A 25,071-nucleotide genomic window follows, 5' to 3' on the forward strand; every position below is an offset into this window, starting at 1 on the left:
AGGACAAGTGACAGACCAATGGAACAATGTGTGACAACTCATTTGGAAAGATCATCAGAGAGCCAATCTCCAGCTGTCCAGCTGCCGCTGCAGATTGCCAGCCTCCTTCTGCTGTGCCTTCCACTGACTGAACTGCACCATCTCACAGGCAAGAATGTGGGCTCAAGAATCACTCTGCACTCTGATTTCCCACCTACCCTTCCATGTCCTCAAAGCTCTCTCCTGCATTGTGACTAGCTGCTTGTGCTCCTGTTCCCACAATGTCCCTTCTCGATGGACGAAAGTACTTCAAACCATCAGCACAATCAACCCTTCCTCCCTGTGTGGCCTCTGAAAGATATTCATTCACAGCAGCATGACAAGCAGCTAATACAAGGAGCACTGAGGTTGACACAGTGAGTAGAGAGGACCACAGGGCACCGGGGACCACACACGTGTACTTGTGTACTTGACTGTCACATTGCAACCTCTCACTGGGTGCCAAACTATCTCAGCAGTGCTAATAACTGAGGCCTTGGATGTGGTCATTGGTTCACTGCGGTGATCTCCATGACTACAGAGATATTCTCCCAAAGCATAACTGCTTGATGGTGTGACAGAGGTCTGCTGCCACTACAAGTTGGTATCTTTGGAATCTGATAGAAGTGAGTTCCAAGTCTGAATAACTAGACACGGTATAGTCTGACTTCAGTAGCATTGATATAAAAGGGTCTTTGGAAAACATAAATCTGTATAGGAATTAGTTAACTGGTTAAAAATACCCCGGGGGCTTACAAAATTACTAAGTACTTCTAAATGGCCACAATGGGTTTGAACTCAGTCTTTCCTATGCATTTAAAAGTACAGATTCCAACTTGAGAGTAGTTGTGTGTGTGTACGGTAAAATATATTAACTTGTAGCAATCCTTATACCCTTTCTCTCTGCCCTTCTGCCCAGCGTTTGAACTAGCCTGTAAAATTCTACTTACATATATTTTTGTATTCCCAGAATTTGGCTATGTGGGACAACCACCAATGTGGTGAAGGAATACGCTAAAGAAATAGTATCACAGAAATTAGTAAATTCTAAAGCAGTCTTTATGAAAATAACTCTGAAGAACACCACAGGAGAGGAAAAGGTAGAAGATGGATATTCAAATCCATAGCTTCAGGCTCATCTGTTGTCCAGCTCCTAAGGTGGTGTCCTGCCAGACACCAGGCTGTACGTCTTACCAGGAAATGCCTCTTACAGAGAATCGCTCTTCCTAAGTTTTGCTTCTGGCACAGACAATCAATTGTTTCTTCAAACTAAGCAATGGTTGATGGAAATGATGCACAATCACAGCTCCAGGTCACTGGCCTTTATATCAAGGAAACAAGCAGCTCACCAGGACGAGGGAGGCTGCACTGAGCTCCAACCTCTGAGGGGCTCTGGCCAGCATCATGGCTGGGAATTCCTAAACCAGAAGGCAGCATTAAAGCTCTTGCCTAGAATAGAGCAATGACCTTATCAGCCATGTCACCAAGGCACCCAAGTGCAGAATTCCGGGACAAATACCTGTATTTCAGTAGACAGACTTAACGAAATTGACCAAGTATTTGGATTTCTTTTAGGGAGCAGCAAACGACTCCCTCTATTTGGGGTACCCAAGGTTACAGAAAGATGACTAGATCTGCAAGCCCCAGATGCCACTTCTGCACTGGAATCATTAGCAAAAACCTCAAAGAAGAAAATCGTTGTTTTTCACTGAAAGTTGGTAGAAAATCCAGCTGAAGGAAGAACTGCTCGACTCTTCTGCAGCTTGGATTCTTGCCCTGGGGTGAACCTGTCATCCCCCCTCATGCCTGAATGGGAATGGAGCTGCCTCTTGCTCAACAACATGCTACAGACTATAAGGGATGCCTCTTCTAAGTGGTCTAACAAAGCCAGTGACTCTTTCCACAGATTCCCATGTGGTTTTTATTACATTAACATTCAAAGATGAGATCTCTGAGGCTCCTCAATTTATACTAGGGAGGAGCATCCCTTGTCTTTGGTCAGGGAGATACTTGATAGCCACACTGGGCAGACCCAGAGCCACTCCCTCCCAGCTGCTGTCTGGCAATGCTACATCCTCTACCCCCGCCTTCCTCCATATTGGCCAGTCTGTGGGCTTCTGTCCTACCCACCGGAGTCCAGATATGTCTGCTAGACACTTCTTCAGCAAACATTTGTGAAGGGTTCTATATGTGTCAAGGACAGTCATAGCTGGTCTTGGGTGTACAAAGACTATGGGACAATCATGCATAAGAACTTTAGAAAGAAGAAACAAAAGGCAAAGACCAAGGGTAGGGGAAAGAGCACCATGCAAACAACTGGGCTGGGAACAATGAATGGCTGGTACCAGGGAGAGGACGGTGACCAGGAGAAAAGTGAGCATCGTGCAGAATACTTCCCTACCCAGGCTGGGTCCATGCTAGAGCAATACAAACTCTTAACTGTTCAGCCACTCTCCAGCCTGCCACCTTATTTTCTGCAACGGGATCACTCTAGAGCTTAGAGTTTCAGCTGCAGCTCTTAGTCAGCAAGCCCCGGGACCCACTCGTGTCTGCCCTCTGTCCTGGGACTACAGGTGTGCTCCGTCACTCCTGTCTTTTGCTTTTAATGTGGATGCTGAGGTCTACACGGTCAGGTCCTCATGTTTGCAGATCAAGCATTTATCTACCGAGTCATTTCCCACCCCTTACCCATCTTTTTAGTCTCTCCCTGCACTTAACCGCCAGCCTTCCAATGGGCTGTTGTCCTATAATGTGAACTTTCATTACTGCGTTCAGTCTCCCACTCCAGCTCTTCATCCTCCTCTCTCCCAGATGCTTCCAACTGTGGGCTATCTCTATTTATCTGGATGTTTTGCAAGTGAAACAGACTTAGTATGTCCATGAATAGTCATGGAGATCTGAAAAAAGCCTAAAATGAACTGAGCCTAAGGAAGTCCAGGCTACTGGACGAGATCTCCAGAGATACCCTTGGGTGCACTGTGCTCTGTACAGTGGCAGGGATGCAGGCAGGCCATGGTGGACTACAGGAGCTACTGCAGACCGTGAGGAGTATCCACCCAATGCCATGGGCAGCAGATGGGAGGCTATGGAAAGGTCCCAGGACATTTGGTATTGAATGGGTAATAATCTGATCAATTGATCTTCAGAATGGGCCTAGTATCTGGCTTTCCTTACCACACTGGACACCATCACCTAATTCTGACTCCTGTATCCCCTTCTCATGTGGACCGTGGTGTCGAGGAGTGGGAGAGTTTCTAATACCCCCATCTCTCTGGGTCCTCTGCCTTACACCAAGTCATCTGCCAACGTATACTAACCTGCAAATGCAGCCCCAGTTACGTAACACCTTCTCCTGGAAACCCCCAATGTCTGCTTGCCCCTGTCAGAGTAAGTAGCCTAAGATGTCCACCTTCCAATGCACCAGTATTTTTGGTTTAGTCCAATTGTGAGCATGAGGTCTATTTGGAGTCTGCTGTTTAAAAGCCTCGCATTTAAAAAAGAAAAAAAAAAATCAAGATTTTTCAGTTCCACCAGAAAAACATTCCCCAAAACTTTGGCTCTCTAATCTCAGACAAAAGGCTGAACCAATGCTATGAATTTCTATCTGAATTTCAAAACAGCTGGCAAGTAGGACTGAACCTCCCAGCACTACCATTCCTCCCTTCTTTTTCTTGCTATTGTGCCCAGTGTCCTCCCATATAGTCAGAATGCTATTCTGAAACCTACCTAGGGAAATACCTGGGATCTCTGAGGTTTTCCAAATGGATTCTTCCTCCATTTACAAAGGCAATAAGAAATTACCAAGAAATTACCAACTCTGTAGACCCATGAAAAATCTAGGTGCATCTGACTGCATTCAGAACATCTGCAGCAAAGAGGCATTTCAGCAGGTGACTACACAAACCTTGCTCTCAATGTCCTTGGTCCATTAGTAACTGGCTACTATGTCACAGTAGGCCCTGCTTACCGAGAGCACGGCAAGAGAAAGCACGACGGGGACTTAAGGACTGGCTGTTCCTGCAGAGAGGTCCGGAAGACATACCTGTGGTTTCTCTATTCCCGAAAGGATGTCCTGCACCCTCCTTACTTCCAACTCATACTCTGTGTGGCAAAGACAAGAAAAGAAAAAGAACCTGTTAGAAGGCAGTAAGCTTGTCAGTTTCCTTCCCCGATGCCTTCCTCAAGGGTGTCATCACGTCAGTCTGTTGCCTGCTACACACTGGTACCACGACGGCGTGAGGGTCTCACTGTGGTTGTGCTATCTCGCTAGTGGACAGCTGGAAGCACGCACTAGGTCAGCTAGACTTAGTCCTAAAGGACTAAATTTATTCAGTAGGACTGAAGGAAAGGAACAGAGGGGGTCATAAGAAGGGCAAGCAGGAGACCTAGCTCATGGAGAAATACAGAATACCTAAGAGAAGATGGACTTGAGTGCCAATGGCTGGTGAGTTCAAACTTTAGTTCAGTACGTATGTATGTATGTATGTATGTATGTATGTATGCATGCATGCATGCATGCATATACGTACGTTCAGATGTATCCATGCATTCATTTAGAGTTTCGATTTTACATCAAACTGCAGCACTTAAGTGGGGGGAGGGAGTATTCACACAGCTTGGCTGGAGCTTGAGAGACATTAGATTTCAGCACAAATGATGCACATGAGGAAGGTGTGTAGTGAGTTCATGCCCTGCTACACTGTATTTTTAAAGGACAGAGCTGCCTTTGCTAGAGCGGCTGGTAAACTTTGAGGACATGCCTGGGTTGGGAGACACAGATGCTACAAGACCGGATGTGACAGAGCGGTGAAGAAATGATCAGGAGTAATTTAGTCTTCATCTGATGGATATGACGATGAATAAAGGGACATTCACAGTGTGGTAAAGCCTGCTCGTCATAAACAAGAGGAAAAACCTTGCCATACAGATATGGGAAGTCTGTGTGGCCAAACAAAGACAAAGAAGTAAACAGAATTCATTCTGCTTCTCCTGGCAGAGGCCCTGGAGCCCAACTCTGAACTGTGGTGGCTCCACACCTGTGGACCCTGATTTATGACCCAATGCTAGAGAGATGTACGTCCCGGGCAGACGTCCTTGCTCCTACGTGAGTGGGGCGAAGGGTGGCAGGGAAGCCGATGGTGCTTGTAACATCAGAGGATAAAGCGGTCCTCAAGGCAATCCAGCAGGATCAGGCTGAGCCCTGCGGGGCAGCAGACATGTGGAGACAGGACTGGTGGCAATGGCGGCTTAGCGAGCCCTGCATTTCACAAGGTTATGTGTTTACTCTTCAGGGCGAGTCTCAGTCACCTGCTCAAGGACTGTCTCGCTAAACCCTGACTCTTGTCACTCAAATCCCATTGCTTTCTTATCTGCTACCAATACTGGACATAAGTGCCCTGCTGAGTTTCCTTCCATAGTCTGGTTTAGCCTTTCCTACTAAAATGTGTCTGGAATGCACCAATACCATAGGGCTAGAGTACATGATTTATTTTCTATAAAAACAAATAAACAAACAAAGAACAAAAAAGTGGATATCCAGGCGTGGTGATGCACACCTGTAATCTCAACAGTTGGGAGGTGAAGCAATGAGGAGCTGTAGTTCCTTGGCTACACAGCAAGAAGAAAATATGCTTCTGACTGGGAATACAAACAGCTGAATAGAATATAGAAATAAAGACAGTAAGACCAGGCATGGGAGAGGGTGAGAGAAGGAGGGCAACGGGCACTGAGGAAAAGAAGCAGTCTGAAGTGGTAGATGTGAATGCAGAGTAGACAAGCAGATGCCCCGGGGAAAGTCTCAGGGCCAGAGTGAACCTGAGAAAGGATGGAGGAGCTGGACACAGGGCAGGAGGAGGAGTAAAGGTGGAGGAGAGGGATGATGGGGCAGGAGGAGGAGTAAAGGTGGAGGAGAGGGATGATGGGGCAGGAGGAGGAGTAAAGGTGGAGGAGAGGGATGATGGGGCAGGAGGAGGAGTAAAGGTGGAGGAGAGGGATGATGGGGCAGGAGGAGGAGTAAAGGTGGAGGAGAGGGATGATGGGGCAGGAAGAGGAGTAAAGATGGAGGAGAGGGATGATGGGGCAGGAGGAGGAGGAGTAAAGGTGGAGGAGAGGGATGGTGGAGCAGGAAGAGGAATCAGAAGGTACCTGTGGGAATGTCAAGCATGACCTCTCTAGAAAGACCAAATCTACCAGCAAAAGATACAAAATAAGAAGAAGGTAATTTTAAAAGCATGGAAACATTTTATGGAATCACAACAGAGACACCCTTTACCCCGTTTCCTTTTGTTCATGTCTCACCTCCCCCTAAACATTTCCCATGAACATTTTTTAGCGAAAGGAAAGGTTAAAATAAAACATACGACAAAGTGAGTTGTTGGAAGGAAGGAAGGAAGGAAGGAAGGAAGGAAGGAAGGAAGGAAGGAAGGAAGGAAAGAAGGAAGGAAGGAAGGAAGGAAGGGAACTTTACAGAGGAAAAGTGTAAAGTTTAAACTTTCCATAAATAATGGTTTGCAAATTAGCTTCAAAAAACTTGAGTTCAGACTGCTTGAATGAGTGTATGGGCTAAACTAATATAAACATCTCCTATATAAACACAATTAACTCTTTGGTTTGCTTCACATGATTTTACTCCTTAGAAAAGACCCAGGGCTCTGCTTGCTGTAGCTGTAGAGTGTTAGGTGTCAGCAGCACCCTCATTCCAGGACAATATCAGCACCGTTCCCTCTCCACTTTCCTCCTGCTTCCCAAACCAGCTCATGTGGAGATGCCCCTCTGAACATCAGAGTCCTCCTGGTTTGCCAAGGAGCTGGGACTGCTGACCTATGAACCAGCTATGTCTATGGAAAATATAGGGTCTCATTATGTCCATTTGAGAGCTAGAGATGTAAGAGCTAGATGTACGAATAAATATCTTTGGATGGAAAGAAAACTAGGCGTCAACAATAAGGGTAAACTAGACAAGCAGTCAATGCCTTTGACAATGTATATATAGGCAAAGGAAGAAAATAAATACTAAGAATGCTCACAGATTATCTTTTTATGTAGAAAATCAAACTAGTCATTAGCATCTTTAAAAAGCTTACTTATCAGGGAGAGAGTAAAAAGAAATCAAATTCAGAATAAGTTTAATTACCTAAGGACCCCTTAATTTAGTGCTTAGGATTTCTAGGTAGTAGACTTAGTATAAATATTATGGATAACTCCCCAGACCTCTGGCTTCAGACAGTGCTGATAGGATGTACTGCCCAGCTCGTGGATGGAATTCAGATCCTAGCAGCTACATAAAGGGCAACATGAGTCTCACGCACCCTAGCACTGAGGTGGTGGAAACAGGTGGATCACTGGGGGTTGCTGGCTGCCAGCCTAGGCCCCCAAAATACAAATGGGGGCTCTTGTTTCAGCAGAGAACCTACCTCGAAGGAACAAGGTAGAGAGTGGTAGAAAAAGGCACCCAATCCCTTCATCTGGTCTCAATGCATGTGTACACAAACATGAGTGCATAACACACATACACGCGCGCGCGTACACACGCACACAACACACACAATACATACACACATGCACACAACACACACACAACACACACACACACACACATACACACACACACACATGCACACATGCACCTACACATATAGCAAACCAAATCAACCCCAAAAACAACTAAGATTACTGAAGAAGACATTTTAAAATATAAGAACACTACAGTAAATCTCTATAAAGCATATTATTTTTAAAAACTTTGGCTGGGGAGACAGCAGACAGCTAAGTAAGCTCCTGTGCTTGCTGTAGAGCTGAATCGAGATTCCCAGCAACCATGGAGAAGCCAGGCACAGCAGTGTGTGCTTGTGATCCCAGTCCTGAGGGTGGGCCCTGCAGGGTCCATGGGGTTTACTAGTCAGCTCGTCTGGCTAGGCTGGTGAGCTCCAGGTACAGTGAGCTCCCCTGACACCCAGCGGCAACCTCTGGCCTTCACACATGCACCCGCAGAGACACATGCACAGATGAACATGGGTGGGCACACAAGCATAACCATTTCACTGACATCAAAGATTCTGACACAAAAATGCCAAACGCAATCTAAGTATTTAGCTGGGAAAGTGATGCCATTCTCTGAGATTCTGAAAGGAGCTTGCGCACTGGCCCATTGACAACGGAAAATGAAAGAGACCAGCAGGCTGTGTTCCAGGACGTGAGAAGGTGTATCCTGCTCTAGAAAAATATTGTCTAGGGTGGACTGGGTTCCAAATAGACTCTGGAAGCTGAGAGAAAAGAGGAAGGAGGGCTGGATTCCTTTTGCAGGTGGAATGACCAGCTGGACAGGAGGGCTAGCCACAGAATGTAGATGGGGTGGGTGGCAGGGTCTCATTTCCTCTGCGAGTCAGTTGCTGTTTGTGGAATTCAGGAGAGAGAAGCCATTTCTTTTCTGGACCAAGCTTTGAGACAAAGTCCTCCCAGAAACTTTCACATTATCCTGCCCTCAAGCAGTTGGGCTCCTTTGTGCAGAAGCTGCACTCATATGCATCAGAGGAGCGGTGTGCCGGGATGGGTGTGGGTCTTTAAAGAGAAGCTGGGGACAGGAAAGTACCAGGGAGTCTGTTGGACCCTCACAGAAACTCTACACTGCTGCTCAAGTGTTTGTTGCCAAGTAAATTAGATCCTGCCTAAATATTAAAAGATTCTATTTGCATTTCTGTCAAATCCCCAAAGAAGTAAAACCATGTTTTCTTTCAGAGAACACTGTGTATGCATGGAACCACACAGAGGCAACCAGTGATCCTACATCAAACTGAGCATTGACAAAAATCTTACAAAACTGGACAAAGGTCTCGGGTCAACTGCGTGCCTGGTGAGCCAACTCCAGTTCCAGTCTCTGCTTCCCTGTGCGGGGCTGAACTCTTCTCTGTTGAGCTGAGTCAGCCACTGTCAGACACAGCTCTTTATCTGGGAAAGGCTTAACTCCGTGACTGTCCCACCAGGGATGCTGTCCTCCCTTGCACTTAGGACAGGAAGGGAGTTGCTTGAATGCAGGGCAGAACTTCTCCCAGAGTTCATGTCAGAGGTGACTAAAGGTTATGCAGCGCTTTTCACAGCAGCGTCTAGAAAGTTTCCCTCACAGGCGTTTTCATTAAGACTTGGCAGGACATGGCGAAAGGTTTTCAATTAGCTTAGTCAGAACTTTTGCAAGACTGAGGACGGATGGGCAGAATCCGCAGTGTACAGTTCTTTAATAAAACAGTCCAAGAGATTCTCAATAATTACATTATTTACACAGCAACTTGAACTGCTTTATAGCAGCCTTTCTTTAATCATGTCTCATAGAACTAATCTATCTGGGGATAAGACTAGGCAATCAGTCCACCGGTGCAGTACGCACTGAAGCTCAGCCGCTCAAGTTGGAATCTCGGAGGAGGGATCTGTCAAAGCCACAGAGTCTGGCCCATGGAAAACTATTTCAATCAGCACAGCTCCAAGCTCAACATGCATAAACTCCCATGGTCGCCAGCAGGGACCGTGAAGAGAGGAAGCAGCAATGGGAGGAAGAGGAAGGAAAGAACTCCACTCAGCCAGGGTACATTCAGTTACTCATGCAGTAGCCATGGGTATTCTCATTTCTAGAGAATATGGAAAGTCGACATCTTATAAGAAATTACCCCAGTTAGTAGAAATATATACATGAAAGTGGTTTAGGTTATAAGGGCACTGGGGGAGCACTGTACCCTCTTCTATGGGTGGGATGTCTGATCGCCAGAGTTCATGGCAGTCTGTTCCCAGAGGTGATTCTCCTGCAGATGGCTCGGACTGCATGAGGCCCTGTGAACCGGGTTTGTGTCTTGGAAGCTGCTTCTTTTATTACGTGTGTGAGGACACAAGAGCCAAGGTGTGCTCTAAGAAACAGGAAATTACAAGAGGACACTATAGCAAAGTGTGCTCCGGGATGGAGGAAGCCAGCCACTGAACCTGCCTGCACCTGAATCGGGGCTTTCCCATCTGCACAACCATCACAGGAAATGTTAAGTCTTTGAGCCACCTGGGCTATGGTGTTTGTTTTGGGTGCATGTGGAGGCCAGAATCGAGCCTGGGTGTCATTGCTGGGGCTATTATCCAAGGTGTTCTGTTTTGTTTTGTTTTAAGACAGGGTCTCTCACTGGCCTGGACTCACCAACTCAGCTGAAAAGGCCATGAATTCTGGGAGATCAGACATCCCACCCATAGAAGAGTGTACAGTGCTCCCCCAGTGCCCTTATATATTTAAACTATTTTCATGTATATATTTTTACAGAGTGAGGCAATTTCTTATAAGATGTTGATTTTTCATGTCCTCTAGAAGATCTATCTGCCTGTTTATGCTTTGCCAGGACTAGGGTCTCATACAAGTATACACGTACCACCATACCTGGCTTTTGTCACAGGTCCTGGGGAGCACACTCTGGTCCTCATGGTTGTACTGTAAGCACTTCTCGCCCTGAGCTCCCTCTGCAGCCTGTGTTCCTATTTACACACGGGTGCAGTGAACAAAGAGGAGCTGTGTTGGACTGCAATACCATGTTGGTAGCTGCAAGGTAGTGTTTCTTCTGATCCCAACGGTCTGTGAATGAGTAGTTCTCTTCCTCAACAAGTCTTTCCCACTCTCACAGTTTCCTCTCTGACTTCACAGACTATATCCACAATCACCCCTGCTTGTATCACACAATACACGAATGCAGACTAGAAGCAAGGCTGCATAGGAGGGAGATTGCTGTCTTTCTGTGTCTGAACTGCCTCCCTTAATAGACTACTTCTTAGGAGACACTTTTTAAAGTCAGAGTTAAAAACTAACAGCATTCCATCAGTATCATTAATCTTTGAGACGATAAATTTGCACAAATGCAGCTACTATTCTCCGGTCCCCTTGTCCCCTTGGTCCCTTGCTAATGGCTTTTGCTGTGGAGCACCTGTTAACCACTCTGGTTTAACACAATGTGACCCAAACTATAAAATACAAAGTACCACCAGACTAGGGCTTCTTAGACATTTTCCATTCCTGCCAAATTTCATGTGACTCCAGGCCTTCAGGTGTGCAAATCAAACATAAACTTGATAATAATTCACAGAGCAATTTCTTTGAAAGCAATTCCAAGAAAAACATTTTTTACTATGTATTAATGATGAAAGCAAATTTATATACTAATAAGATGGCTATGGTTTTTTCATTTTCACATAAGAATTAGAGCAGGTGATTATTTCCTACGGCAGGGCAGGGGTGTCTTAAGAGTTCCTCAGCTGACTGCCATCTTTATTGAATAGTCATCCGTGTTGAGAAAGCTGCTTTGGCTAAACTCATAGTGTAAGATAGCAGAAGTTATGTTTAGAGTCATTTCAGAAATTCTTAGAAACTATAGCTTCATCCCACATCAAAATTCACTGAATAATTAAAAGAAAATGAAATGCAAGTCAGCACCCATACAGCAGCTTTTTTTTTCCATCTTTATTTACTTGAATATTTCTTATTTACATTTCGAGTATTATTCCCTTTCCCGGTTTCCAGGCAAACATCCCCCTAATCCCTCCCCCTCCCCTTCTTTATGGGTGTTCCCCTCCCCACCCTCCCCCCATTGCCGCCCTCCCCCTAACAATCTAGTTCACTGGGGGTTCAGTCTTAGCAGGACCCAGGGCTTCCCCTTCCACTGGTGATCTTACTAGGATATTCATTGCTACCTATGAGGTCAGAGTCCAGGGTCAGTCCATGTATAGTCTTTAGGTAGTGGCTTAGTCCCTGGAAGCTCTGGTTGCTTGGCATTGTTGTTCATAAAGGGTCTCGAACCCCTTCAAGCTCTTCCAGTTCTTTCTCTGATTCCTTCACCGGGGGTCCTGTTCTTAGTTCAGCGGTTTGCTGCTGGCCTTCGCCTCTGTATTTGCTGTATTCTGACTCATACAGCAGCTTTTAAAGTCAAACTGAGTCCAGGGAAGGGTTCAGACCCTTGGATGCGGAGGAATTACAGAGCGTATGAAAAGTCTCTTTTCTCTAATTAAACCACTAGACTTCCATACTCGCAGACCACTTCGTTTACAGTAAACCTTTCACTTTTTTTTTTTTTTTTTTTTTTTTGGAGCTGGGGACCGGACCCAGGACCTTGCACTTGCTAGGCAAGCGTTCTACCACTGAGCTAAATCCCCAACCCCAAACCCTTCACATCTAACATACAACAGTCTCGAATCTCTACAGGCAGCAGTGGCCACTGGGGTGTCTCGAGCTAGCACAGGCAACAGATGCAATACAAACTGTATGTGTTCAGAACAAGGGAGCCAGAGAGCCATGCGATACGACGTAGCTGGTTCTGCCAGGACAGTGCATATTTGTTATGTTTAATTTTGAATCAGTTAGCACCTAGTTATTGAGTGTAGAGGACGCTGTTACTGTTGGCAAACTTTATCTGCCTCCCATACCCAGTTAGATGGCCCTTGGCTTAAGAAGGTAGGCATTAGACTACAGATGAGATGCTTTAGTATCCTCTACCATTTTAATGTGATAAAGCTACTTCTAACTAAATGTAACTGTGACTAGAAGGAAAATCTCCTACGGTAAATGTTCCTCTATTATTATTATTATTATTATTATTATTATTATTATTATTATTAATTTATTTGCAGTACTGGGATTGAACCTTGGGTTCCATGTATGAGAGGCAAATGTCCTTCTAGGGGGCTACATTCCGGCCCTGAGAACGCCATGAAAGCATTCCTAGCTCTGTACATTCGAAAGCAAAGTTGAAGTAAACAACCCAAACTCCATCTTGAGTGACATTTTGGAATATGTCAAACTCCAACTCTTAACACTCAAATATGAGCTAGAGTTTACTTCATGTAGAAAAACATGGTGCATACGTGGTTCTTGTGTGCTATAATTTCCGCTCCATTTAATCTGATTGTGCTTCACTTCCTGTCAGTATTTCCCCTTTAAGAAATGGTCAAGAGAGAGAGCACCATCTACCTTAGCACCACATAAAAATGGACTGTCTCCTAAACACACTGAAGAGAAAATGAAGTGAAATGGCCGACAAGAAGGAATGTCTACATGTGCAGTGCTTACTGGAGAGGTGAACCCAGACTGGGAACCGCTCTAAGTACCAGAAGCGCTCTCCTCATAAAGGTTTTCACTTACTCTCAAATAAAGAGACATCTGCAAATCCAAGTCACCATGAAAGAAGTCTTGACTTGTTCTCAGGCCTCTAATTCTGTACTAATCTTGCTGTCTCATTCTACATTTATTATAAAATCAAATTACTTGGAGCTTAGACCCTAGGCGTTCTATATAAGGATTCATCCGTCCTGAGTCATAGAGACAGATCTGTGTTGTCTACATGGGATTCTCTTGTTGTTTGAATGCATAACAGATGGCACAAAAATGTCATCTGCACATATATCCACTCCCAATATGATGACAGTTACATCCTGCTAAAATACCCCAGAACTGAGTACAGCATTCTGATGGCATCACCTACATTAGCCACATGTTAAAGTCTATAGAGGCTGTACCACGTTAACTTGTTATCCTAACAACCTAGTGATGGAGGTGGCCGCATTGTGGACTCACTAGGTACAAAGGGTCCCCACACCTGGGCTAGAAGAGAAAAATGTACAAGAAAAAAATTATGAGATAGAAAAGAAATTATAGAAGGATGCCCCCAAGGTGGGGGAGGGGGTAGAAAAAGAATGATTGACAGATGAAACGTTTCAAAATATCGCTCTCAATGGCTTCCTTAACCAACAACCTCTAACCTAGATAAATAACTAACTTTAAAATAACTTCTTTGATTTGAACACATCTTTATTATTAATGTAGACTTCAAAACACCAAAGGCAACAGACAAATTTTAAGTTAAGCGGGATAGAAGGCCAGAGTAGAAAGTGACAGTTGGTGACTGTCCCTCCTCGCCTGTCATGTGGCCTCTGCTCATTTTTCACACTTCTCACACTGTCAGCACGCTAGAGTGGTCCTCTCTGCAGGGCTTCCTCTAGCATCCTCGCTTCCTCCCCATCACCAGGTCACACTGTGTCTCAGCTCTCCCAGCCCTGCAGTGAATCCAAGCTTCAGGAGTGCAGCCATGAAACCTTTGTGTGAACCACTAACTCCCAGGGCCTAGATGAATGCTTGGCACAGAGACCTCAGCCAAGTGAGAAACACAACCCCCAGAATAGACACTGAGCCTTATTTTCTCAGTGTGAGGAAACAAGTGCATACTTGAAGCCATCGTGATGGAGTGAGCTGTAATGGAAGGGACCTTAGAAAATCTTAGCATCACAGTGAGTATCTCTAAGACAAACCTGTGCCAGAACTGTGGATCCACACTGTCACTTGAGATACACACTGTCTAACTACACTCAGCAACACCCTTCAATTTCATGTAGACCAGAAACATTTCCGCAGACAGAGTGAAGTCCGCTTGGCAAGTCTCTCCGAGGCCATGATACCTGCTGTCACACTCCAGGGCTGGGGGGGGGGGGGATTGGGGGAATTATCGATGTAATAGAGACTTCCCGGGTCTCGCTGCAGAGGACAGGCTCTTAAACTGTGGCTTACAACCACATATGAGGTTGTAGAACCGAAGGTGGGGGCTCTGAAAACCGGACAACTGTAAAGAAGGCTCCTGATTGAGCAATGGTCACACTTCACTCAGGACTGAGGTAGCTGGGAGTTTGCAGTGCTGCCCTCTGAGCACTGCCTTATGAGCCCACGTCTGCTGAGTAAGCAATGCTGAGTAAGGCCTGGATGTGAAGTGTTCCCCACAGGCTTGGGACACTGTCTCCAGCTGGTGGTCGAGTTTGAGATGGCTGTGGAGCCTGAAGAGAAGTGGATGGGGATGGGGTGGGGCTGGAGGTTTTATGGTGTGGCCCCATTCCCTGTCCTCTCTCTGCTTTCTAACTACAGATGCGATGCACTTCTGCCACCAAGCCTTCCCTACCACAATGACTGTGTCCCCTCTAACTGTAAGCCAGAATAACTCTTTCCCTCTGAAGTTACTTTTCATCAGGCATTTGATTTCAGCAAAGAGAAAAGTAATACACACACACACACACACACACACACACACACACACACACACACACCCGTGCTGAGTGCTGCTTGGCCTTCCACTTCTCACAGTGAATATCTCAGCCTGCATTACCAACGTATCTGTAGTGTTTTTACTGTGGTACACACTTTTCTGCTGTTACAGAAACGGTTGGCAACATTATGGAAAACAGACTGCTGATTTTCCACTTCCCCTCTTCACCTTGTAAATATCAAGTTAGCACATCTTTAGATTATATTATGTCAGAATGTTTGATCTTAACATTTTCTATTTGAGTAGCTGACTTGAAAATTATTTTTGGCTTAGGATAAAGACAGAATACCCACAACTTATAAAATGGCCCTAAATATATTTCTGTCACTCTGTACTTAAGTATTTATGTAAAGCACTGTTCTCAGGACTGATTGTTAGAAAGTTAAAATATTGATTAGCTGTAAAAAAAATGAAGATTTCCTATATCCCACAGTATGAGTCATCAAGATTTCATTTTATATGAATAAAAAATTAAAATATATCAGTCTCATTAGCATGTAAATATGCTTTTGTTTCTATTAAATGGTAAAATTTCCTAAGAATCATTCTAAAATTCTTTATAGTTTGTTATTATTGGATACATTTGATTTATAAGTCTATCTTATGAGACGGTACAAAAATGTCTCAGGAGAAAAGGGGTCAAAGGATAAGAAGCCCCTGCTGTAGAGAATATTCTGGACCAGCTAGAGTGATGGCTCAGTGGTTACAAGTACTTACTGATCTTTCTAAGGACCCGAGTTCAATTCCCAGCATTGACATGGAAGTTTACAACTATCTGAGACTCCAGTTCCCGGGATCTGTCACAGTCACATGGAAATGCATTCAGACAAAACACCAATGCTCATTAAATAAAAATAAATAAATCACAAAAGGAGAGAGAGGGGCTGGAAAGATGACTCAGCTCTTAAGAGCACTGACTGCTTTTCCAGAGGTCCTGAGTTCAATTGCCAGCAACCACATGGTGGCCCTCAACAATCTATAATGAGATCTGGCACTCTCTTTTGGTGTGTCTCAAGACAGCTACAATGTATTTATATACAATAAATAAATTAATCATAAAAAAAGGAGAGAGTATCCTGGTAAGAATGGAACATTTAACTAGAGAGGTTGTGTGTGTGTGTGTGTGTGTGTGTGTGTGTGTGTGTTTGTGTGTATACATATACATATGAATCATACATATATAATTTTCTTAGGTATACACTGTACATAACACTGTTATATGGGTCTACTTTAACATAAATATACTATAGGTTGAGTGTGTTTTTAGTCGGCAGAAACAAGTCACACCCTAGAAAGTTAATTTAGAACGCAGATTGCTTTGAGAGGCCACAGTGCTTGGCTGCTTCACTGTTGAGCTGTTTCCAGCTTTCCTGTGCCATGATGGTTGTGTTATGCAGCCAAACTGCACATCTATTGAGGCCCCAGAGAGGACGCTTTTACACTATTTAACAACTGGAGACTCAACCAAAGCAAAAAAATTAGACCTATATAGAACAGGTGGCCCTATGGCAGCCTTCTGCCAGTGTGAACTGTCCTGCCTGCCTTTCCCTCCCTTCCTCTGTGCATGTGACATATGGACGGTGCCTTTGCTCTCACAGAGGGCAGCCCTCAGCCTGCAATCCTGGCGTGTGCAAAGCTCGCTGGTTCCATTCAAAGCTGCCAGTTCACTGGCATCCTAGTCCAAGCCTCTCAATGGTCTACCCCACGTTGCCGTGGATTCCAGTGAGATCTTTGGCGTAGGACCCAGCAGTCGGTTCAGTACAGAATCATCAAAGCAGGAGGGATTTGCTGTTTGTTTACACCGTTCTCCTATCACGTTCACTTACAGAAGCTCAGCCTAGAAATTCACATAGAAGCTATTGAAGGTTATCTCAAAAGCTGGTTGCCAAAAAAACCTGGGATAATTCCACAGAGTATTTTGCGCCAATGTGCTAGAAACACAATATCCCCCTACCCACTTCATGCATAGAAACATAGCATTTGGAATGGCTGGAGGCTTGAGCACTCAGTGTTGGGCAATAATTGCACACTAGAATGTTTTTGCAGCTGACTGTGGCTTGAGAGAAAAAGTGCACACTGGTTCCAACAGGACAGAAACTTGGTTGGCCGTAAACTGTAGCTGTTGGTGCGCTGCAGCGCCTGACACGTCTGCGTGTTCTCTTCTGGAGCAGCGAGGACAGAGTGTCCGGGAACTGTGGAACTCAGTGATGAGCCCAGCTGTTTTCCTACATCTCCAGATACTTACCATTTGCAGAAGACAGCAGCCATTTCTCTGAAGTCTTTCAGCAAAGACAAAGAAGGGACCAACCATGTAGCAGACACTGGTTCTGTTCTTAGAGAAAGCACCAACCTTCAAACTATGTATTAGTCTGCACAATGGCATCCTAACTCCTTTCCAATCTACCATCACACTTGACTCAAGCTTATGCTTTTGAGGATGCGAGTAGTTGTTCTGTGTCTACTCAAAGGCCCCCATGTTATTACAGGGCAGAACCCAGAGGTCAATGTGGAAGTGGGGTACCCCTGGGGGAAGCAAGGAGCACAGGGAGAAAGGGACCTACAGTGGTGGCGTGAAGGCAATACGGTTGACTTGTGTGTGCATCAGTGCTCTTAGCAGACCTGAACACACAGCTGAAGTGAGGGATTGGGTACAGCATTCTGTCGCAACGAGCTGAAATGTCTGGAGGTGCTGTGAGCTTAGCCTTTCCTTGCAGACTTGAAGAATGCATGCGTTCATCTTGGATGAAGTGTAAAAGTCTTATTTTCTATTTCCTTGCTTGGGTAAGATAAGCCTGTCATTAAGAGTTGGCTATCAAGTCAAGATTCTAAGCAGGAAACCCCAATTATAATGGTGCCACCTAAGCGAGAGACCTATAAAGATGTGCCAAGGCCAGCAATTTGAAGCTCACAGAGGCCTGGCCAGGTAACGGTTCAGCAGGAGCAGGTGAAACAACCTCAACAACATGTCCAGAAGCTGTGAGTCCTACTAGGGCTCTGCCTACCTTCAACTGTGGAACTGCAGGAGGGCCACCTGCTCTCCAGCTGTGGCCCTAATCCTCTCTAATAACTCCAGCTTACGCAAGTCCCTGAGAATCAAGATGTCTTCCAACTTTCGCTTCACATTGCTTGCCAGGACTGACTTTTAGACATCAGCCTCCAGAGGAAAACAGCATAAACTAGATGTGAGCAGCAGGTGTTAATTTTCAGAGCAGTGAAAGGAAAGACCAATGGAGGGGGATGGAAACAAAGCAGTCTGAGATGACACAGGCTGCTTAGGGGACTGTGCTCTTCCACAGAGGCCTAGAAGCCTCAATAAAGAATGCCTCCCCCCATGAAACAGGAAAACAATATTACCTGAGCAGAACACATTTGCAGCTGAAGGTGACGGTCTCCCAGTGTCCAGCACAAGGCCACGTCCCTCACATTTATCACCTCTGCTGTGTTTTGGGACCATGAGCAGAAATGTTTTAACCCTGCGCTGCAATGCTCCTGTTTCTGACCCTTGGGCTTATAACACCTGCTTTCTAAAGAGATATGTACTCATTTACTTACTTTTAGTTTTAAACTCTTTTCTTTCAATTTGTATTTCTAGGATTTCTTTTTTTATTTATTTATTTTTCTGAAGCCAAAATCACAAGTCTGTGCTGAAACCCAGTACTGACCTGGACCCGGGTGACAATACACCAGCACAGGCTGCAGGCCTGCTGTCTGCTCAGATGTTGGGATCAGAAGCCAGTTTGCATGCCAGGCTATGGATCTCAAAAGCTTCCTCTTCCTAGATGCTACTGTCTAAGGGATCTCTGAACTAAGATGAGAAAGTCTGTCCTTCTTTCAAAATTCTCGTACACACGGTAACCAGGTAGAGAGCGCTTTCACAGCGTTTCCATGAATAATTCTGCATCTTGAACTCTTGCTAACATCTGGAAGGTGATTGCTCTCAAGTTTTATTGCTGGCACAGATCTAACATTCACTTTGTAAACACTCTTGTAAGAACAGAGCGACCAGGTGATGCTGCCCTTGCCAGCAGGGCCAAGTGGGCACAGAAGGCAGAGGTAGTGTCTCGTAACAATCAGGAAGGAGCATTTTTACCTCATTTTACAGCAGAATAAGAAGCTGCAAATCCATTCTGAGCAGGAATGGTGCTGACTAATAAAAGCTAACATATCATTAAAAGAAAAATAAAGACTATGTATCTAAAGATATCTTAAAAAATCTATCTGTCTGTCTATCTATCTATCTATCTATCTATCTATCTATCTATCTATCTATCCTTTGCAAAGGTGTTAATGGGTTCATAGGAAAGCTGGTGACTAGAAGCATTCTCAATCTATGGAAAGAAAAGGGTGAACTGATTCCTCGAAAACACTTGCGATGATGTAGTCAAGAATATATTGCTGGAAGCTTTAACTTCTCTGAATTCCTTGAAACATATCAAGAATGAGGACAGAAGAGAGGAAATGCAAAATCCAGATTCTAACTGTGGCTAAAAGCTAATGATTCTGGTGGGAATAACACCAGGCAGCCACCAAGGGAGGCTCACTCTTCCTTGGAAAACAGGAGGGGACGGTGGTCAAAACCTCTCATATTTACTTAGCAGAAGATGATGCAAGGCCTAGTGTAGATGATGCAAGGTAGTGGGAAGGCCACCATTGTGGGGATGGATCAGGAGTAACAGTGAATTTTTACTTTCATTTTGGCTGCTGCTTGTGCTGGTGTTTGGATTGATACACTATCTTTCTTTCCTTCATGATTCTTTCCAAGTACAATGGAATTCTGTACTTTAACCCCAGCTTTAGAAAATGAAAATCAAAACTCTAAATAAAAGCAAATTCAGCGATTTATAGACTCTATAAAAGATGTTCAGAAGTGCCCTGGTGTGAGCTCTGCACTTGAGCTTCTGCCAACTCAGTCTGCCTCAGATACATCCCAGGGGCGAAGCCTCTCGAAGCACTGAAGGCAACACGCATAGACACAAATGGAGACTACAAGGTCAGGTGGTAGTGCGAGGCAGAAAGGCCATGTGGCTGAGATACCCAGCACCGCTCCTGACTCCAAACCATTTGGTCTGAGAGAGGAAGGTCAAAAAAAATGACACCACTGTTCAAAGAGCAAGAGAGAAAGGCCCAGGGCCTCAGTGGCAAGGGTGAGAACTGAGAGAACGAACGGGAGCTGGGGGTAGAGGTAGACACAGCCCCTTGTTGGCAAAAGAGTCTGTACTTCATGTTAGGCTTGAAAGGGAAAATATGGGAGATGGAATAAAATCTATCTGCTGCCTTGTGTAGAATAAGTTGGCAGCAATGAGTTGGTGGAAAAATAAGAATTTCACTTAATACATGTAAGCTGTATGGAAATGTTCATGTACACACACACATATACATATACACATATGCACAAACCTGAATATATATACACACATGCACACAAATAAATGTACACATACACACATATAAACATACATACGCAGACACTCAGGCACACACACAAACACACACACACACACACACGCACGCACGCATACACACACACGTCCACGCACACACACGCACATACACACACACGTCTAAAGCAAGCACTGAAAGGAAAATTTAGGAAAAGTTATGTTTCATGAAGTATATTTTGGATATCTAGAAACTTGTTACTCACTTCACAGTAGTCAAATTCCTATACCTAAGTTTTCATGTATGATATTAATATGTAGGAGGAATTGTGACAATGTTTGGCTGACACATATTCTTCCAAAGAGCCCAGGGCCCAGAGAAGCTGCAAAAGGAACAGGGTTGAGTGTCCTGATCAGCTCTGTCACTGCAGCTTCAAACCCTCCTTTTCTCTACTGCAGCCAGTCAGTCAGCAGGACCTCAGAGTGTTCTACTGCAGTCAGTCAGCGGGACCTCAGAGTGTTCTACTGCAGTCAGTCAGCAGGACCTCAGAGTGTTCTACTGCAGTCAGTCAGCAGGACCTCAGAGTGTTCTACTGCAGTCAGTCAGCAGGACCTCAGAGTGTTCTACTGCAGTCAGTCAACGGGACCTCAGAGTATTCTACTGCAGTCAGTCAGTGGGACCTCAGAGTGTTCTACTGCAGTCAGTCAGTCAGTCAGTCAGTCAGGAGGACCTCAGAGTGTTCTACTGCAGTCAGTCAGTGGGACCTCAGAGTGTTCTACTGCAGTCAGTCAGTCAGTCAGTCAGGAGGACCTCAGAGTGTTCTACTGCAGTCAGTCAGTGGGACCTCAGAGTGTTCTACCTAGGCCAGTCAGTCAGCGGGACCTCAGAGTGGGACATCACTCCAGACAGCAGGCAATCCCAAAGGCAGTAAGCCATACTGTCCACTTAAAATTTCAACATATTTCCACAATGTGGCCCAGGAGAAAAGGCAAGTTCTACTCAATGGAAATTATACTTCACTCTCCAAAGCTGCTCTTATGTAGTAAGTAAAATGACTTACCAGACACACTTGAAATTTTGTCCAAAGTCCTTTATTTTTTCTCGTCTAAATTTGTTCCACAAGGTACTGGCAGGGCATCCTATATGCTGTGATTGATGCATTTCTGGAAAGAACACGCTCAGTAACATAACTCCAGGCTCACAGGGGTGGGAAGAGCAAACCAGCTTAGACGGAGCTCTAGATGATTGAAAGCAATAAAGCAACGACTGCAAAAGCTACTGCAGGGAGGTCATACAGTCTGATGCCCTGGCTGCCCGTCACCGTCACAGAGATGCTTGCCGAGCACTGAGCATACAACCGGATGGGCTGTACTGGAGCCAGGCTACAGGGCCTCAGGCTCTGCTTACTTCTGCCTTCTCTTTTCCCATCTGCAGACAGCGATGGTACCTGCCATCCTGACATTATCAGTCATGATGGTAACTGAGTCCTTGGGTCTGATCAAAAGTTTTTCTTCTAGAGTATTTTCTTGCTTGGCTTGCATAACCCTGGCTTTGTGTCTGACCTCCATGGCTCTCATTAACCTCTTGTTTAAGAATGTCCTATAGCTCTGCAGACTCAAAGTAGAAGAGAACACTGATTAACCTGACAATCCATTTGACAATGCAGAAGCCTTGATGGCACCCGGACAGTGAGATGGATGTATGTGCATGCATACATGCATGTCCCTGCAGAAGGACAGATTCTTGCATGAACATACATGTCTCACCAAATTTGACAGAATTCTGTAATTCTGGAAGAAGAGGGTGTAAAGTGTATCAAATACTATCTCATAGAATTTAAAAGGTTCAAATAGCTGCCCAAAGGCAAAAAAATAAGATCAATGAAACTCAAGTTTGTTGTATTAAGCAGTAATTACTAAAACCACGAGAAGACACTGAGACGTGAATGTGTTGCCCAGATGTCATTTAAAACATGAGGTGTTGATAATACTCTTTCAAGATTAGGCCAAACAACCTCTATGTACCTGGCAGTTCTCAAGGAGAAGACACTGACACTCATTCCTAATGTCACCAAGGCCAGCTGCTGTGGGTCTCCTCAGAAGGTGTGAAATATTTTAGAAATACTAGATTTACTAAGTGCTTTAAGAAGATAACTTTTATGAGTCTCCTGCTAGGTAAAAACTGACTTGTTTCCTTTTCAAACAAAATGTCCATTGCAAATTTGTCATTTCTTGAGAAATGGCATTATTTACTTCTGCTGCTGCATTTTCCACTCTGCTCTCCGGTTGACATGAGGTGAGTGGCTTTCCCAGGCTACCTCCTTCCACATGAGACTCTGTCTTGCCCTAGGTCTAAAAGCAATGGAGCCAGCTGGTCATGAACTGAACCAGGGGCCAAACCAAACTGTCTTCTTTTTTCCGTTACTTCTCTCTGGTAATTTGTCACAGAAATAAAAGCTAACTATAAAATCACAAGGGAAATGTGTTCCAGAATTCAACCAGAGAACCCGACTACATGGCTCACCTATGCAGGTCTTTCCGTTAGGGCACTGCCTCCCTCCAGAAAGGAGGCAGCTCTGCCAAGGGCTCCAGGCCTATGTTACCAGAAACAGACCCATGTGATGCCCCATACCTTACCCCTCAAATCCTGTAGGATGATGTCATTATGCATATGAAGGCAGGTCACTGGACGAGAAGGAAAGATGGGTGGGAGTAAAGGTTTAGAGAGGAGGAGGAAGGATAGGAGAGTGAGAAACAGCAGCGAGAACATGGAGGCGGGTGTTAGATTCCTCTCTGCACATTTACAGGTTGTTATGAATGTTCTTAAGGAATGGATGTGTACAGAGCTCTGTGTGCCTAGATGAGCAAATTATATATTATCAACTGGGTCAGAGGTTATTGTGTTGTGTGTTCTTTCATGTGGTGATTTAAATTCAAGAGAGTGTGTGGTGGCTAGACATGCTAGCCCGCCATGAAATTGGAATGTGTATGTCTGGCATGGTCATAACCTGCCTTGGGAATGGATACAGAGATTACTACCAGGCTCAGAGAGAGAGAGGCCATTGGCAGTGTGATATGGGAGTGGATCAAAGCGGGTGAAATGCTTTCCTGACTGAGATGAAGATATTTACCAGATATCTTGGAGCACTACGGTGCCAGATCTAGTGTGGGGTAAAAAAGAGCTTCTTATTTATTTTTTATAGCAGCAAAATTCTATGTCTAATCCTGAGAGAGTGAATTTGTCAATCAGACCTAAACAGAACATGAGGATAAGAGCCCATCCTGGTTCTGCTGGAAATCCCCTGGGACGGGCAAAATGACCTCTGTGAGGAAAGCCAGGGACCAGCCATTAGAGCGGATGAGTTAGCTGATAAGGTTGGACCTTCAGAGGAATGATGGACGGTTCTGAGATAAGAAAATTTCCCTGGGTTTTCTGGGGCGGGGGCGGGGGGGGTGCTAAACAACAGCACAAGGATTATTACAAGGAGGGAGCCGAGGGAGATTCCCCACACAGGAGAGAAAGCTCCATGTAGACAGCCCAGGAGACAGGAGATGTTAGTGATACATGCACTACAAAGGAATGTTAACATTCAGCTATGGCTAGACAAGGTAAGTGAGCACTTTCTTCCAGTGAGCCTCTGGAGGAAGCCTGGCCCTACACGCTGGCTGGCTTAAGCCCAGTGACACACATCTAGGACCTTCGACCTCTAAAAGTGTAATCCACAAGCTCTCGGCAGGAGGAAATGATGATGGTTTCTTATGACTTTAAACCACCAGCTGTGTGGTAAGTTGTTAGTCACAGGAAACTAGCAGCACACCCATTTGTGATCCACTGTGCTAAAATTCTCCATGGATGGCAGTCACAGGCAGCAGAGAAAAGGGAGCCCAGGAAACGTGATGAAGCACAGATCTGCCAGGGCGAGGCTGGAGCCTCTCTGTGCCCCACTGTTGTACCTGGGTGGAATTTAGATTGGCTAATTTTGAGCACCAGAAGTTTTTTTGAACATCAGATGCAAAAGATTAAATAGCAACTCTGAGTTCCATCCAGGTAGGGACTTTCTAACTCAAAGGGGACAGTTTTGCCTTCGAGCATGAGACCCTGGCAGTCAGAGGTTAAAATCTAACAATACCTGACACATGCCTTATTCTTCTCTGCACTGAAAACACCATTTTCAAATCAAGAGGCACTCTCCAAACTTGAGCCATCATCAGATGGTGCAGGTAATCAGTGATACTGTAAATTATACTCAGGTAATATATATTTCAAACAAACAAACAACTTGATCACCGAGTAACTCAGGCACCAAAAGTCTCATTTCACTTAAGCAACTTAATTTTCTCAACAGAGTGTCAAAGAGATCCTGGTCTCTTATGCAGCCCTTTGGAGCAATACTGCACTAAAGAAAAATCTCCCCAAAGGACTACATATTAATTTTTTTAAATGTGCTTGGCAAGGCACTCAAATAGTTTTGAGGAACTCAGTGAACCTAAAATATGGCTGTCTCCCTAGCACCACTGGCCTAAGAACCTTACTGTTCCTTCTCATTTGTCTTTTCAAGTCGTGGGAAGAGGTGAATGTTTTCACCATG

The 25,071-nt window shown here is 44.9% G+C and overlaps 1 protein-coding gene across 7 annotated transcripts in view; it reads right to left on the reverse strand.

Annotated features, from left to right (window-relative positions):
• Fndc3b (fibronectin type III domain containing 3B) overlaps positions 1 to 25,071 on the reverse strand; it is a 306,006-nt gene that overhangs the window by 83,764 nt on the left and 197,171 nt on the right. For all 7 annotated transcript variants that reach the window (XM_063281559.1, XM_006232215.5, XM_039101977.2 and 4 more), the window contains one exon: positions 4,061 to 4,119. In XM_063281559.1, coding sequence (XP_063137629.1) covers positions 4,061 to 4,119 — 59 coding nt within the window. The remainder of the gene's footprint in view (positions 1 to 4,060; positions 4,120 to 25,071) is intronic.

The sequence above is a fragment of the Rattus norvegicus genome, chromosome 2 (genome assembly GCF_036323735.1).
Source record: "Rattus norvegicus strain BN/NHsdMcwi chromosome 2, GRCr8, whole genome shotgun sequence".
NCBI classification, from domain to species: domain Eukaryota; kingdom Metazoa; phylum Chordata; class Mammalia; order Rodentia; family Muridae; genus Rattus; species Rattus norvegicus.